General features: G+C 49.0%; 9 protein-coding genes across 9 annotated transcripts; 4 read left to right on the forward strand and 5 right to left on the reverse strand.

The window, feature by feature from the left end:
* Nucleotides 1–413: 413 nt before the first annotated feature.
* On the forward strand, nt 414–905 carry BO79DRAFT_142428 (uncharacterized protein; the record flags this gene model as incomplete). The annotated part of the gene is made up of 2 exons (XM_025678279.1): nt 414–673; nt 731–905. The coding sequence occupies 2 exons, from the start codon at nt 414–416 to the stop codon at nt 903–905; spliced, it is 435 nt and encodes a 144-aa protein (XP_025541639.1).
* A 621-nt stretch (nt 906–1,526) lies between these two features.
* On the reverse strand, nt 1,527–2,602 carry BO79DRAFT_236498 (uncharacterized protein; the record flags this gene model as incomplete). The annotated part of the gene is made up of 4 exons (XM_025684588.1): nt 2,307–2,602; nt 2,017–2,245; nt 1,706–1,962; nt 1,527–1,646 (listed from the first exon to the last, which is right to left on the reverse strand). Exons 1-4 carry the CDS (start codon nt 2,505–2,507, stop codon nt 1,527–1,529), a joined length of 807 nt encoding a protein of 268 aa, XP_025541640.1. The 5' UTR covers nt 2,508–2,602.
* Nucleotides 2,603–3,385: 783 nt separating this feature from the next.
* On the forward strand, nt 3,386–4,464 carry BO79DRAFT_169835 (SDR family oxidoreductase). The gene is made up of 4 exons (XM_025679502.1): nt 3,386–3,471; nt 3,554–3,867; nt 3,948–4,318; nt 4,381–4,464. Exons 1-4 carry the CDS (start codon nt 3,432–3,434, stop codon nt 4,412–4,414), a joined length of 759 nt encoding a protein of 252 aa, XP_025541641.1. The 5' UTR covers nt 3,386–3,431; the 3' UTR covers nt 4,415–4,464.
* Nucleotides 4,465–4,805: 341 nt separating this feature from the next.
* On the forward strand, nt 4,806–5,849 carry BO79DRAFT_236500 (uncharacterized protein; the record flags this gene model as incomplete). The annotated part of the gene is made up of 2 exons (XM_025684589.1): nt 4,806–5,219; nt 5,331–5,849. The coding sequence occupies 2 exons, from the start codon at nt 4,806–4,808 to the stop codon at nt 5,847–5,849; spliced, it is 933 nt and encodes a 310-aa protein (XP_025541642.1).
* Nucleotides 5,850–5,966: 117 nt separating this feature from the next.
* On the reverse strand, nt 5,967–7,122 carry BO79DRAFT_280950 (zinc-binding alcohol dehydrogenase family protein; the record flags this gene model as incomplete). Its single annotated transcript, XM_025688110.1, has 2 exons — nt 6,555–7,122; nt 5,967–6,516 (listed from the first exon to the last, which is right to left on the reverse strand). The coding sequence occupies exons 1-2, from the start codon at nt 7,085–7,087 to the stop codon at nt 5,967–5,969; spliced, it is 1,083 nt and encodes a 360-aa protein (XP_025541643.1). The 5' UTR covers nt 7,088–7,122.
* A 302-nt stretch (nt 7,123–7,424) lies between these two features.
* BO79DRAFT_280952 (Zn(II)2Cys6 transcription factor domain-containing protein) lies at nt 7,425–8,618 on the reverse strand (the record flags this gene model as incomplete). The annotated part of the gene is made up of 1 exon (XM_025688111.1): nt 7,425–8,618. The coding sequence occupies one exon, from the start codon at nt 8,616–8,618 to the stop codon at nt 7,440–7,442; it is 1,179 nt and encodes a 392-aa protein (XP_025541644.1). The 3' UTR covers nt 7,425–7,439.
* Nucleotides 8,619–8,915: 297 nt separating this feature from the next.
* Nucleotides 8,916–9,836, reverse strand: BO79DRAFT_169836 (uncharacterized protein; the record flags this gene model as incomplete). The annotated part of the gene is made up of 3 exons (XM_025679503.1): nt 8,916–9,105; nt 9,154–9,464; nt 9,515–9,836. 3 exons carry the CDS (start codon nt 9,834–9,836, stop codon nt 8,929–8,931), a joined length of 810 nt encoding a protein of 269 aa, XP_025541645.1. The 3' UTR covers nt 8,916–8,928.
* Nucleotides 9,837–10,205: 369 nt separating this feature from the next.
* Nucleotides 10,206–11,259, forward strand: BO79DRAFT_252994 (short chain dehydrogenase/reductase SDR; the record flags this gene model as incomplete). The annotated part of the gene is made up of 2 exons (XM_025685965.1): nt 10,206–10,847; nt 10,903–11,259. 2 exons carry the CDS (start codon nt 10,206–10,208, stop codon nt 11,257–11,259), a joined length of 999 nt encoding a protein of 332 aa, XP_025541646.1.
* Nucleotides 11,260–11,356: 97 nt separating this feature from the next.
* Nucleotides 11,357–12,660, reverse strand: BO79DRAFT_208185 (DUF1966-domain-containing protein). The gene has a single exon (XM_025682336.1). It carries the CDS (start codon nt 12,601–12,603, stop codon nt 11,404–11,406), a length of 1,200 nt encoding a protein of 399 aa, XP_025541647.1. The 5' UTR covers nt 12,604–12,660; the 3' UTR covers nt 11,357–11,403.
* Between the last annotated feature and the right edge of the window lie 1,685 nt (nt 12,661–14,345).

The following is a 14,345-nucleotide window of genomic DNA, read 5'->3' on the forward strand; positions in this document are numbered from 1 at the left end:
AAAAGAAAAGAAAAGAAAAGAAACCGTATATAAAGGTATCCTCAATCCGTGATTGATATCCCTTTGTAGTCAACTAGAGAAGACCGCATCATCGTTGTTCAGAAATCTCACAGCTTCCAACTATAACCTTTCCTCATTTATTATTGAAAAGCCATTGAGACTCAGACCCTTCTTCTCGTTGCAGGCTGTCTTAGCTTTTCGGCTTGTGATCTGCTTTTCCTTCCTTCAATTATTGGATCAATTCTCTTGTTTTCAATCTGTTCGCCTATAACGACATAAGCACTCCGGCGCAATCTACTGTGTATCCCTTTGTTATCTTTTTGCAACAGACATCTTTGTCTTACTTTTTCCAGAACAATTGAGCATAAGGCATCCCTCACATCCTGTGACAAGATAGAGTCCCTCGATACAACATGGCCTCGACCTATGATCTTGTGAATTATGACTCTGACGAGGAGAGAGAGAAGTATCCCCAAATCCCCGGCTCCAATCTCGCTTCTGCTGCTTTCTTTATGGCTGGGCTGTTGGACCGAGCTGGGATTCCTTATGGGCTGATGGGTGGTCTTGCGGTCTCATACTTGGGAGGTAAACGTGAGACCAGAGACGTTGATATGGCATTTCAAGCACCTGGAAAGATGCGAGACATGTGGAGAATTGTGGAGGCCGAACCGCGGTATGTCAGGCTGGTATATAAGCTCTTTTATCGCTAAACTGACATACTAGCCTCTAGTTTGATCATTCCGAACACCAGATTGATCAGTAATATTTTGAAGGTATTCGTCCGCACTGGCCCGGGTTACGACAACTGCGTGGTGGCATTGCCTGTAGAGGTTGACCTTATCGAAAGTGGTAAGCGTGGCTATACGAAGCATGTTCAATCCCTTCTCACCAAAAACAAAATCTAGGATATCAAAATAGCCCACGGGAGCTTTCTGAAAACAGAAGACAAGTTTCGCTCAACACTAGAGCTGGAGTGCGGACGATCTACGCAATTGAGCTCCTTTTCCTCCTGAGAGGTAAAATGGCGGCCTTTGCTGCTCGCAAAAGACGTGGTGATATGCAAGATATTCAACATATAGTGTTGGCCTACGGATCAGAAGTTCGAGCGGTTGTTCATCGTTTAGATCCAGAGACCGTCACTGCTTTCCTTGAAAGTGTGTCTCCCGCGAACCTTCCCCGCTGGAGGGCATTTTTTGGGCGTTGAATCCTTCTTGTGCTAACCACTTTTCCTATCATGGCGTGGGTATGGCATTGTCAAGTGGGGAGATTGTATGGGCATCCATGGACTCACGCATGTCAATCCAAGTTTCTCAGAATGGCCGTGGAATGCAGTATGCCAGGGTATACGCAAGAGTATTCTCCTTATGTCCAGCGGTGTATGTGGGTTTGATGTTACTTGTCCGGGTCAGGGGAGGGTTTACTTTTTGTCATTTATATGGATTTTGCTTTGCTCTCTGCTTGCTTGATTTTTGGTATGTGTCTCATGTTCTTTGTCATTGTGTAATTGCTTGTTCGCTGTTGCCCCTTTAAATAGCTACTGAATTTGGTTCTCGATAAGCATTAAATTTGGCAAGTTGCGTGTTGAGGATATCTACAAACCAGGCCTGCGGACACTCCTTGGGTCCCTGGATCCATATTTCCGATACCTACTCGCATAAACATCTGGTGAATACTTCCAGCCCAGGCGTCTCTGTTTATTTCTGACCGCATCCAGCCAGATCTCTCTCCGCGAGACAGGAGTTGGGTCAACGAAGATGAACATTTCATCCACCCCATCATCCCGGAAAGCCTGGGCGCGATCTTCCAGCCACTGTGTATCAGTATGGCCTTCCAGGTCGAGTGTTTTGTGACCCCACTCCTCCGAGAGGTCCATTCCATCTATCAACTCCTCTAGATCTAACAGGCTTTTGGAATCAATCGCACTTTGCACGTACACTGAGAGCTTGGGGTACGGCAGGCCACCTGGGGCGGTTAGAAAATTTCCTAATATGCAGAGCTTTATACACTGTAGAATACCTAGACTCCACTCGATATTCTCTGGCTTAACTGTGAGGTGGCAGTAATTCCCCGGAACTAGGAGCCAGAAAGACGCCCATCCAATTGCCTTGAACCTGGGGTACTTGTGGTTCAGCAAATCTGGCGACCTAAGCGGGCTTGGACCACATGGCTGGAGGATATGGCTGTTAGAGCTGAATAATTCAACCGCACGTTGAAATTGCTCATCCGGTATGCATAATACTAGGTCCTAGGCTTATGGTTAGATGGCATTCCCTCAGGCGCTCACACGATAGAGGGTGTTCACGTACGCGTGGTACACGCGTAGTTCCATAATAGATCAGTGCTTGTTCTTGAACGAAGCAACATTGTATCCCAGCATCGGTCAAGATGGATAGCATCTTGGATATTTCTTCGTGAGGCTGTAGCCCCTCGTTAATTTCTCCGACTGCGAGTGGATCAAGCGCTGAAGAGATGAACACTTTCTCGGCATTCGCTTTGGGATGGTCCATATTTCCGACTTGATAATTTAGATATGGATTAAGTGTCTAATAGTGTTATTATTGTTGAAAGGTCCCCTCGAGAGCTGGAAGAACGATGAGATGCCTGCCAGGTTTAGTTAGGTTGGTAAGAAGGAGATGAGGGGAGACGGGATCAAAGCGGAGCCCATGGTCACATGATGCCATTGCTAACGCTTGCCCACCCAATAAGGCTGCAAACGGTTGCCTGGTGGGATTTTACAAAGTACGATCAGATGTGGGCCTTCTTAATATTGATTATTGAGATTTCGATTGTGGAGCTGAGGGTCTATCACCGTATCACGCTGTTCGGGGTTATCAAAACGCAACATTCTAACCATCCCAACGTCATTTCCCGGTCCCCGCACATGTTCCTATATTGATGCCTAAGGCAGTAGTTGTGAATCACCAATGGCCTGGAGACAGATCTGATACAGTGAGCGCCTTCTCGGGTTATTTACTGGTTTATTGTTTGTTGTCTTCCCACAAAAAACAAAAAACAAAAACATACAACAGAAGGGATTCGCTGGTGGTCACCCACCCAACTACTAACCTCCCGGCGTGTGGCTTAAGTACGGCTGAGCGGACGGGAAGCCCTGTTTTCCACACCCTGTGGTCGTATGTATTTATCTTTATTTGCAGAAGGCATATATTTCAAAAACGCTTAATATAGCTTTTCGGATATTCGGACCCTGCATTTGTCAGTGCCGCAGTGCATAGTTAACTACGGCACTGATCGCTTATCGGAAATTCTCCGTTGCATGACGGAATGCACTAATTTCTGACTCAGTTGATTTTGACTCGGCCGATCATCGGGTGATATTTTCCCCTGTAGGATAATTCCATCTATTTCCGTTCTCTCCCTCGGTTTCCTCATAATTCTCGAATTTTTCTAGGTCACCTTCTTTTTGAAACAATATGGCTGCCAAAACTTTCATCGTCACCGGTGCCTCGAGAGGTACGAACCCAACTCATTATATTGCTTATGTCGGCATCTAAATATGCGACCCCCGACGCTAAATATCCTACCCATGGTATAGGTATCGGTCTTGCAACGGCCAAGTTCCTCCTTTCGGCGCCTCAATCCCACAATGTGGTAGTGATGGCCCGTAGCGCGGAGCCCCTTCAGAAGCTGAAAGACCAGTACCCCACTCAAGTTGAGGTCCTGACCGGCGATCTTGCGGATTTCTCGCTGGGCCAGAAGGCCGTTGACCTGGCCTTGAAGGCCTTCGATCGTCTCGATGGCTTGGTTCTCAACCACGGCATGCTGGGCCAGGTTGCCAACGTCGCGGAGGCGGATCCGAAACAATGGCAACATGGATTTGATGTCAATTTCATTAGCCTGGTGACTTTCGTAAGTTGATTGCATAGACTCCTTGATCAGGTCCACAGAGAAGGGGCTACCGGTATTAGGTACTGATACATCAAAACCAGATCAAAGCTGGACTCCCTGCCCTTCGCGAAACCAAGGGTAAAATCATATTCACGTCTTCCGGTGCATCCGTCTCGGGATTCAAGGGATGGGGTCTGTATGGCGCGACCAAGGCAGCCATGAACCACCTGGCTCTGAGCCTTGGCGAAGAAGAGCCTGAGGTGACGTCTGTGTCCATTGACCCGGGTTTGGTTGATACCGAGATCCAGAGACAGATTCGTGAAGACCTTGCTACTACTATGGACCGCCAATTCCATTCTGTCTTTACTTCGGTCCACCAGGCTGGAAACCTTCTGAAGCCTGAGCAGCCTGGTAATGTTATGGCTAAGTTGGTGATTGATGCGCCGAACTCGCTGAGTGGCAAGTACCTGACGTAAGTTCTACTCTTGTTCACCTATGACAGTTTCGTGATATGGTAAAACTGACGAGAGATAGGTGGAACGACGAATCTCTGGAGGCTTTTCAGTAGACTATATAGAATAGACCTGTATATATCGCGACTAGTATATACGATCATAGACTGTTAGACGAAATAATTTCTTACAGTTCATCTACATTTTACTAGACCACTATAGAGTGGCTGAGTTTAATTAAGTAAGGAAGGATATGAGTAATTGTAGGATAAATCGATGGAGTCGAAGTTGTTAGGGACTGTCGATTTGTTACCTGGATAGAGCACCTAGAGCAGAGCCAGACAACCTTTATCAAGAAGATTCAGGGGGTTCATGACCAAAATTAGCCTAAAAAGCCAAGAAAAGCCCCGCATTATGTCATTGGATCCTGCACTAACGAAGTCAGTGTGTGTAGATTATGAAATTCCATCAACATTCCGCCACCTGCAAGGCGACCAGTCACTCACCATGCATCTAGATCACAAAGTACCATGGAACACAGCAGCCGCACACATAAATATCATAAGATGCAATCCTCATTTCACACCTCGACGCACCGACTTCTTCGCCCGAAATAAACCCACGGAGTCATGCGACCTGAACCACTTTCGTCGCACCCTTACCAAGACAATCCGCGAATTCTCACGCACCGAAGAAACCAAGCCACTCAACACTGTTCCTCTGGACAGCCTCATATCTGATGATCTACTATCATACCCCGAACGCCACTTCGGCCTCGGACCCCATCAAAAAAACTCCGCCCTGCATAACCCCCTATCTACCAAGCACCGAGACATCCAATACTGGATCGACAGCGCTAGCTCTAGTGATGAAAGTTACCCTATAAGCTACTGCAGCGGAGACGGGGACCTCGCCGACGCAGTCAAAATGCTGATCATCATATCCGCAAGCGCGAGAAAGAATGATCCCCTATCAAGGCAAATGTCACGAGAAGCTTTTTCCGCTCTGATAACGCTCTCGCGCCATCCCTAGGTACCTTTGTATACCCTGGCAAACATCTATTGGGGTTATGTGTTTGGCATAGAGCTTGTTGCGGAGCCGGTGTTGACGATATATGTCATGGTTAATCTGATGGATGCGCTGGTCATGCAGAAACGGTTGAACGGGGATGACAAGAATGTAGCTTCACTAATGGAAACACAAACATTTCAGTACTGGGCGCGTCATGCCCTTGCGGACTATGATTATCCGACGCAGAATGTTCCGCATCGGGAGTTTTGGAATCACTTTGGGGTCACGGATATGTGGCCTTTGCAGCAACGGTGTGAGGAGGGTCTTGATGCAAACTTGAAGGATGAGGGTATTACTGATCCGTTGAGGGGGGAGAGTGAAGATATTAGAGTTCGCTTGAAGGAGTATTTGAACACCTGTTTCGCTATATTGTACATATATGATATGCTGCTGCGGGAATGGTATGGGGAGGAGGAAGCTGAGGAGAAGTGGAACTACTGTATTGGTTCCCTTTTTGAGTCTTGGGGATGCAAGGTCTAGATTTGACTTCAACTGAGCTGCTAGTGGCTTTTGTTCTTGAATATTGAGTCATGTGCGTGGATAATTACTTAAAATATCCTGAAGCTGTTATACCAAACCGACCAATACCCGCAAAGACTAATTGTCCGAAACCGTATAAATCAGCTTCCTACCGCTAACAGCGCCTTTTTTCAAATCCTCTAGTCCATCGAGAACCTCTCTCAGTCCTCCAGCTCGCTTATCAACAACCAGTGGTTTAATCTTCCCCTCAGACCAAAGAGCGGATACTATGCCGGCCCATCTCTGGGCAAATTCAAACTCCGCCGGCATCCTGGGGATAACCGTGCAGTCTGGTCCGTACTCGAACGGCTCACCAAGAGCCGTGCAGCAATTGACAAAAGTGGACTTCACATCCACACGACCCATTTCTGCAGGGAGTAGGGAATGGTACAAGCCCCCTTCATCACTGATGGCTTCTTCGCAGATGCGAACCGACTCCTTCGTTGACACAGCGTCACATACGATTTTCAGAGCATTGTTTGTATGCTCCCGGATCTGCTGAGCACATCTGGGGTCACGATAGTCGAAAACTGCATCAGCGCCGTACTTGCGGACAAGGTCAAAGTTTCTCGGCGAGCAGGTGGTTAGGACAGTGTATCCGGCTCTATAGGTGCTCGAGGTTAGATTTCTGTCCTTCACCGGAAGATAGCAAGGGAGAGAACTCACAGTTTCGCAACTTGAATTAGCCAGCATCCCGACGCCGTGCTTCCGCCATAGATCAAAATTGTGTCGTGATTCTCCTTAGGAGGGTAATTCCATGGTAAATTAAGACCGGATGGCCCAAAAAGACATTGCCCCGCGGCAATTGCTCCGACTCCCATGGTGGCTGCATCCTCGAAACTCACCCCATCGGGAATCCGTATCTGGACGGCCGCTTTGGCCAAGATATACTCTGCGAAGGTACCGCTCTCGGGACGGGTTCTATCTGCTCCCTTGACGAGTCCACATACACGGTCTCCGACTTTGTACTGCTCTGAGGCGGATTGTCCAACCTCGACAATGGTGCCGGAATAGTCATGGCCCATGACTGCGTTGGGCGACGGAGTGCTTCCAAGAAGCATCCAGTCAATAGGATTCAAGGCCACAGCGGCAGTGCGAATGAGGATTTCATCGTGGCGGGGAGTCGGGATGGGTTGGTTTGTGATGAAGGCTGCGTGGCCTAAGGATAGGGTGATAACTGCTGCTTGGGTGGACTGCATATTGGAGAACAATAATCTTAATAGAAGCAGATGGCTTAGGCGACTGTATGGTATACTCACGCCAGAGCAGTAACATTATCTATCTTTATATACAGAAGGAAGTTGGGGGAGCTTACAATATTCTTAGGAATAATGGGCTGTATGGGACCCACTTTCCTCCGCAATGGCTGACGGCCAGCCGTCGAATGACCCGCATGGCTCCGTTAATGCCTAATCATCTTTTGAGAGATACGAGTGAGTCTCCATTTATTTCGCTTTGACAGGTAGCATGCTGACCGGCGATTCACTCTATTATGAGAAAGGTTACCATTATCACTACCTGCTAAATCTATTCATCGCAGATTGACTATACTCAACTGCCGAGTCTCTTCCCTTGCACGGTGTCCAATCCTTTGCATGCAACCAGCAAAAGGAATTTGAAGTCATCTACATGAAGCAGTTCGCCTTGTTCCCAGACACCCACAAGCTCGTCGTAAGACACAATTCTGGATGCTGATTGCGTAGTCAATTGCCCTTCATCAAGACTCCCGAAATACAAATTCGTGTATGACTGAGTAGAGACCGGCAGCCCAGCAAGATATTTGATAAAGTCGCATCGGTGGAAGTGGACCACGGCATGGACAGCACGCACCAGATATGACACTAAGATAAGTCGCCGGACAGTTTCACAGAGATCCCTGCTCTTCAAATGGCTTGGGGATGTTGTGTGCCGAAGTTCCAACTCTCTGCGTTCTAGGTCGGCTGTGCCCTGTGCTAACTTGTAGTCCAACTGGATAAACAAAGACTGATCACCAACACCACCCGCGAGGAAGAGAATAAAGTAGAGAATTAAAGCCTGGAGGTGATCAAGTTGATCCTGCAGTTCCGCCTGCGGTAGGTTACTCATACCCGCGTTACTGACGCCTGCCTTCAACAGCTGGAGGTAGAAAGGGTGGGTTGCATGCTGGCAGGTGCGATATGCGGCGCACACTCCGTAGGCTTCCCGGAGAATAGGAGATAGCCCCCCTTTAGAATCGGTGGATGACTCAACGAAAGGCAGTGTACCGGTGTTCAAGAAGTGATCGACATAGCCTAGGAATGTTCGGATGCAGAATCGCCAGGTTTGCATGTCATTAACACGGGGCCAAAACTCCAAGACTCTGCGTTCCAGCCGTGGCAGTAATGAGGATGATAGCCCATCTATTGCCCTCGTCTTAGACGACCACTCATCCGGTTCTACGGCCCAGCCCTGAGCGGGGCTCGTCGGACCGTCCGGGAACCATAGCAGTGGGTCAATATATTCCTCTCCGGGATAGAGGATCGTAGATCGGTCTATGCAGCTATCTACACTCATGATGTCGCTGACTTCCAGGATACCAGAGTCGCTTGTAGTGCTGATATTTGCAATCTGATCCTGTGTATTCTGTGAAGGCGGATATGGGTACTGACACACCGCGTTCTTCTTCCGACAGCGGGCGCAAGTGGGCCTTTCCAAGTCGCACCGACGCTTTGCTGCAACACATGATAAACAAGATGTTTTGCGAAGGGACATTGTTACGTCCGCTCTCGTATGAGTGATTCGACTGCGCTGGTTGCGGGGTCTTGATGTTATTAGCTTCCAGCTTATGCGACGCGGTTGAGTTGCGGACAAAAGTGGATCAGCGGAGGAGGGTGGACCACAGCCATCATCTGACATCAGCCAGAGAGCAGATCCCTTTGTCTTACGAAGTATTATTTAATCAGACACGAGAAACATAAATGGACGTAATTTCTATGACGTATAGCCAATCGGGGACCTATCATTCTAGGGGTATTGGTATTTTTGTTATAGTAATCAATACAACGAACCCTAACACTCACCCTTACCAGGGTGTCCTAATCTGCAGTTCCAAGTCGCCCCTCGTCTTGGTGATAAGATTGAAAAGGAAATGCTCCATAAGTCCATCAAGTCCAAGTGTCTGGGGCCCGCCTTTCAGCGTGACCATTTCCACTGCTGCGTCTACGTGATGCTTGAGCATTTTTGTATCTCGAACATACAACTATACCCTAGTATTAGCACCGCATAAGGTCACAGTAGAGGCACTTACTTCGTCATACGCTAGCATAATAGCTTTCGCGACCGTTGAGTCACTGAGTAACGGCATCTCAGCCGATATAGCATGCCTTAGTGCATGCAGACTCTGGGATTTATACTGAAGAGTCAGTTGTTGAAAGATGCGTTGCTGTTCCTGCGACCCCTGTCCATATGCAATAGACAAGTGACGGCATGCCGCAAGCAAGATGATATCGAGAAGGCTTGACTCGGTGATCGCAGTAGGGACCCAAAGTCTTATCATGCGCTGCGCGAAGAAGATTGCGCTCTCATTGCAGCGCATCAGAGGGATGACGACACTGACATCTTCACCATAATTTAGCAAACTTAGTATGTTCTGGACTTGGAGGCCATACAATGATCAAAGAGAAAATGCTCTAATGAGTTTAAGCCCCTAGCAAAGCAATGAAAAGGGTCTCGCCTATCAGCCGAGAGGATTGTGACAACTCCAGGCGATACACTGTCTCTGAAGCTAGGATAAATACTGAATACACTGTCTCGTGTGTCTCTCCTCCCCCGCTTCTGTGCCTGATACTCTGTCATCCGCCGATGTCGGACGCGGGCATGCGCAGAGCGAGCGGCATGTGAGCGAGTAATCCGTTGTTGTGACTCTGTCAATGTAGCCTTCTCTTTCGGAACAAGCGTGACATTGATAAAAGGTACTTCCCGCTCAGCCATCCTGGAGAAAAGACAATAAACGAAATATTGTCTCTCAAGGGTGAGCCACACAATGTTTATGATGACATTTTGAGATGAAGCTGGGCAGCTGACATGGCTGACAAAGCATCTATTATCAAACTTTGCCAAGACCTGCGCCTGCTCAAAGAGGATTAATGCTTATTTTGGATAGACTCAGCTTCGTGATTGGCTCGATGTGCACTGTTGATGTCGTATAGATAGATTCTGCCATGTATGAGAGATATTTTACTAGGAAAGGGGGCATGAAGGACGAATATAAAAGCATCATGTCCTCCCCTTGCTTTATCAGACTTCGTTATATCGTCCCTTCTTTGAACTCAAGTCTCCAGGTTATCCATCGATTCCATCATGGAAGGAACAGTCCTTATAACCGGCGCAAACGGCTCTCTTGCCCTAGGCTTCATCCAAGCCTTACTATCCCTCCATCCCCAGATGACCCTGATCGCCACCGTCCGGAACCCCTCTCCAGACCAAGACCCAAACACCGCGAAACTCCTCAACCTAGTTGCCTGCTACCCCAAAGCGAACTTCCACCTGGAGGCCCTCGATCTCGGCAACCTTGCCAGCGTCCGCTCCTTCGCAGATCAACTAGCCGACAATATAACCTCCAAGAAGCTTCCACCCATCTCAGCAATCATCTGCAACGCCGCCACCTTCTCCTTCGAAGCAGGACAGGTCTTCACGACGGACAGTTATGAGGCTACCTTCCAAGTATGCCATCTGTCTCACTACCTCTTGATCTTGAAACTTCTCGATAGCATGAACAAGACATCCGGACGCATAGTCCTCCTTGGCTCAGTAACCCATTACCCCGAAAAACCCAACCCGATTTGTTCTCTGAGGCCGGGGTTTCCGAAGAATATGGACGATTTGGTGCGTCCGCCGCCGGATCCAGCAAATCTTGTGCATGATAAAGGGTTTCAGAGATACGGTACTGCAAAGCTGGCGAATGTTACGCTGGCGATGGATTTGAATCGCAGGTTGAAAGAGGTACGTTGTTGCACTTCCCCATAAGAAGGGAAAGAATTGACGTTGGCTTTTGCAGGACGATCGTTTGTCCGGCATCACTGCGCTTGCCATGGACCCAGGCGGTCTTCCGAGTTCGAGGGCGCAGGCGGGACAGAAAAGGTCGGCGCGGTGGTTGTTTAGGGTTGTTGAGTTCCTGATGCCGGGTCTGCGGTATCTAACTACCATGTTTCGCACCATTGAGGATGCTGGGCGGGATTTAGTGGCTGTGAGTGTTGGGGATGAGTTCCGAGGGAAATCGGGGTACTATGTTGGGACGAAGGAAGGGGCGCCTGCGGCCATTAGTGAGGATCATGAGGCACAGGAGAAATTGTGGAAGAATTGTTGGAGGTGGGCAGGTATGTGGGCTGAGGAGACTGTGCTTCGAGATGCTTGATAGATAGTTATCGCAGGACAGGATAAACCTAAGGACGTGTGTGTGTTTAATGTCGAAATATATATTCTCGCTCTCAAAAACGTGTACATATTTATAGGGCATTATGTAATTTGCTGGTATCAAACTGAGTAGAAAAGACATAACTTATATCCGGAATGCCAAAAAAGCCACCAGCGCCATGAAAAGCGAAGCAGAAGCAGACGGTATGACAGAGTGGCTTCCACCAGACGACGAAGAACCCACAGCAGCAAGCCTCAGCTCAGAATACGTTACATTGGAGGTATTGTAGCCACACAGTCCACTTCCCGGCATCATTGCAGCGGGAAAGAAGACTCGAGGCTCGCCCTTGTCCATGTCCACGACCAATTGGCTGTAGGTGTTGACCGTATAGTTGACGCAGTTCAGCACTTCCGTGACCACCTCGCTAGCCCCATAGCTCATAGGCAGCGTCAAAGTATAAGCCGAACCATTGGAGCCCGCCGTAGATAAGACCATGATGACTTGGCGTCCGTATGTGCCCTTCCAGAAAGCCAACTCGCTACCTCCCTGGTAAATTGGGTATGTTTTTGAGTTGATGTAACTGGAATCAAGGTTAATGGCATGTTTGCGGATGGCATTGAGTTTCGCAATGTGTTTATACAGCGTCGCATTGGTGTCGAAATCGGTCAACCAGAGGGCCGCTCGGTTGGAATAGGCAATGGCCTGCTCCAGACCTTGGTAGACCAGGGGAATGCCGTCGTAGAGCATCATGAAAGTCAGTGCGGTTTTGGCTAGCATGATGTCGTCATTCATGTAGGCCCATCGGTCCACGTCTTGATCTTCGATGAAATTGACCATTGCGAACGTGTCCGTGCAGAGATCGTTGATCGTTGCGATTTCCTCGAGCAAGGTCGCAGGCTCTCCGTTCAAGAAGGCCGTGATCATGGAGTAATAGAGGGGGTAGTTGGGAAGACTTGGCAGGTAATCTCTCTGATACTTGCACACGTTGGTGGCATTCGAATCCATGACTTCGCCTGTCATGAATCCGCCCACGGTTTCCGCATATGTAGGCAGAAAGCTGGGAGTGAGGGACTTGGCAGCGTCTATTCGTAGCCCGTCAACGGAGTAATTGCTAATAACCGATTTACTCCAATCCATTAAGATGTCCTGCACCGCAGTATGCTCCGTGTAGAGATCCGGGAGTGCGGTGTAGTTGTCACCAGTCTGACACCACTGTGCATCCGTATAGTTATTCCAGTTCGTAATGAGGCAGTAGGGGTGGAAGTATGAGGATCCATTGAATTGAGGAAACACATTGTAGTCAATAGTTGTCGCAGGATCCTCGCCATCCGTCATATAAGCCATATTGTTGATGACGACGTCCAGCAGCAAGTACATGTCTCGTGCGTGGATCTCCTCGCTCAGTTTCAAAAGTTCCTCCCGGGTCCCGAAATGAGAGTTGATCTCGTATAGATCCAGAGGCCAGTACCCATGATAGGCCTCCCCGTCCTTAGATCGCCCCGCAATGTTTTTAATTACAGGGGAGATCATGATGGCATCGAACCCCATGCCTTGGATATAGTCCAGCTTATCGATCGTCCCCTGCCAAGACCCGCCACAGTAATTGGCTTCCGTAGTATTGCATGGTGCGGTGGTCGAGCCGTTGGTGAGGGCAAACCGATCGGTCATTGTCTGATAGATGGATCGCGTCTTCCATGCTTCTGTGCTTGCGGCTGTCGCTAGCGAAACGCACCAGCACAGGAGACAGACGGCCATGAGCCGTTGGCCCAGGAGGGAAGCGAATTTTCGAAACATGATTGGCCGTAACTACCCTCGATTAACCCTCTATGCCCCCTTGTGGAGGTTCTGCTTCCCGTTGGGTGGGTTTGGGGTGACCGAGTGAATTATGACAAGCAACAGCTTACTCTAACGAATGTGTTTTAAGCGTTTCAACTTCAAGCGGTCCAGCTAAACGGGCCGCTGAGCATGATGTTGAGGCCGGATGCGCTGTTCCCGTTGCAATAACGGGGAAAAGAAAGAATGACAAGTCAAAGCAACGCGACTCAGGGGGGCGGAACCCCCGATAGCTATAGCAAGAGATAAGAGCGCCAGACCGGGGGCTGCAGAAAAAGGCCGGTCGAAGCCGGAAGTACCATAAATAGGTAGTCTCTCCCCCACCCTCGGTCACATCGTGTGCCCGGAGCCCTATCCATCATACTAGTCAACACCCAACGAGAACCAAAAATAAAGACGACATCTAAATTTGTAACGCTCGATGGTACTATACCCTACTAGTACTCCAATTCACCCGAACATTCGAGAACGGGTAGCAGCGTTAAACTCGAAGATCCCCTGGGATTGTCGCGGGAGATTGACTGACTATCGTGAGGGCAGGGCTACGCTGAGGGCGAAGTGGACAGGGCAAATTAACTTCCCACTTTTCGGCTGGGAGAGCGTTCAAGCGTCAAACAGCTGATTGGTGTGATAGTGACGAGGCCATGCGTGGTCCAGTGGCAATTGCGTAAGTCTGCCGGGCCGGCCCCCACATGCCTTGTCATGATGTTTGGATGCAGTGGAGTCAATGCCTTGGCTAGTTGTTGGTTAGTTCCTGCTTAGTTCCTGGTTAGTGCCGACAACAGCCTTTCATAGGACAATGTTCATCTCCACTCGGCCACTATCTTCGAATAGAAGCTTTGCCAACCAAGCGGCTAAAATCATAAGTCCGAGCCCGGCCAGGCACAGCGAAATAGAGCAGCCCCTAAACCTGACATCCGAAAAAGCCACTCGGACTTGCAGGGAAAATTCTGCCACGCCGTTGGCTCCAGGCAGCTGTCCAATTTCCCACCATAATCTATCCGGGCGGGGTTTGGGTGTGTTCACCATGCAGGAAAGCCAGTTTGTGTAGTGCCTGACTTGAGCCAGGAGAAGGGGGCCCAGTATCTACTCCGTATGCCCTCGATCTTGAGATTGACATTGAGATTTCGGATGATCAGAGGATTGACTGGGCTAAATTTGGTGTTCGGGCGTGGGTACTAAATCATGTTGCCATGAGGCCGTGCGGAACACCTGGAGAGTACGTATGACCTCGTAATCAGTGGCTCGATTTA

This window comes from Aspergillus costaricaensis, assembly GCF_003184835.1.
Source record: "Aspergillus costaricaensis CBS 115574 unplaced genomic scaffold BO79scaffold_9, whole genome shotgun sequence".
Classification (NCBI taxonomy): domain Eukaryota; kingdom Fungi; phylum Ascomycota; class Eurotiomycetes; order Eurotiales; family Aspergillaceae; genus Aspergillus; species Aspergillus costaricensis.

Excerpts from the sequence above, each read along its gene's own strand:
- BO79DRAFT_169835 (XM_025679502.1), top strand. The coding sequence starts at position 3,432 with ATGGCTGCCAAAACTTTCATCGTCACCGGTGCCTCGAGAG. Across the intron at positions 3,472-3,553 it reads CGTCACCGGTGCCTCGAGAG|GTATCGGTCTTGCAACGGCC; the intron begins GTACGAACCCAA and ends CCCATGGTATAG. Across the intron at positions 4,319-4,380 it reads CTGAGTGGCAAGTACCTGAC|GTGGAACGACGAATCTCTGG; the intron begins GTAAGTTCTACT and ends GACGAGAGATAG.
- BO79DRAFT_208185 (XM_025682336.1), bottom strand. The coding sequence starts at position 12,603 with ATGGCTTATATGACGGATGGCGAGGATCCTGCGACAACTATTGACTAC.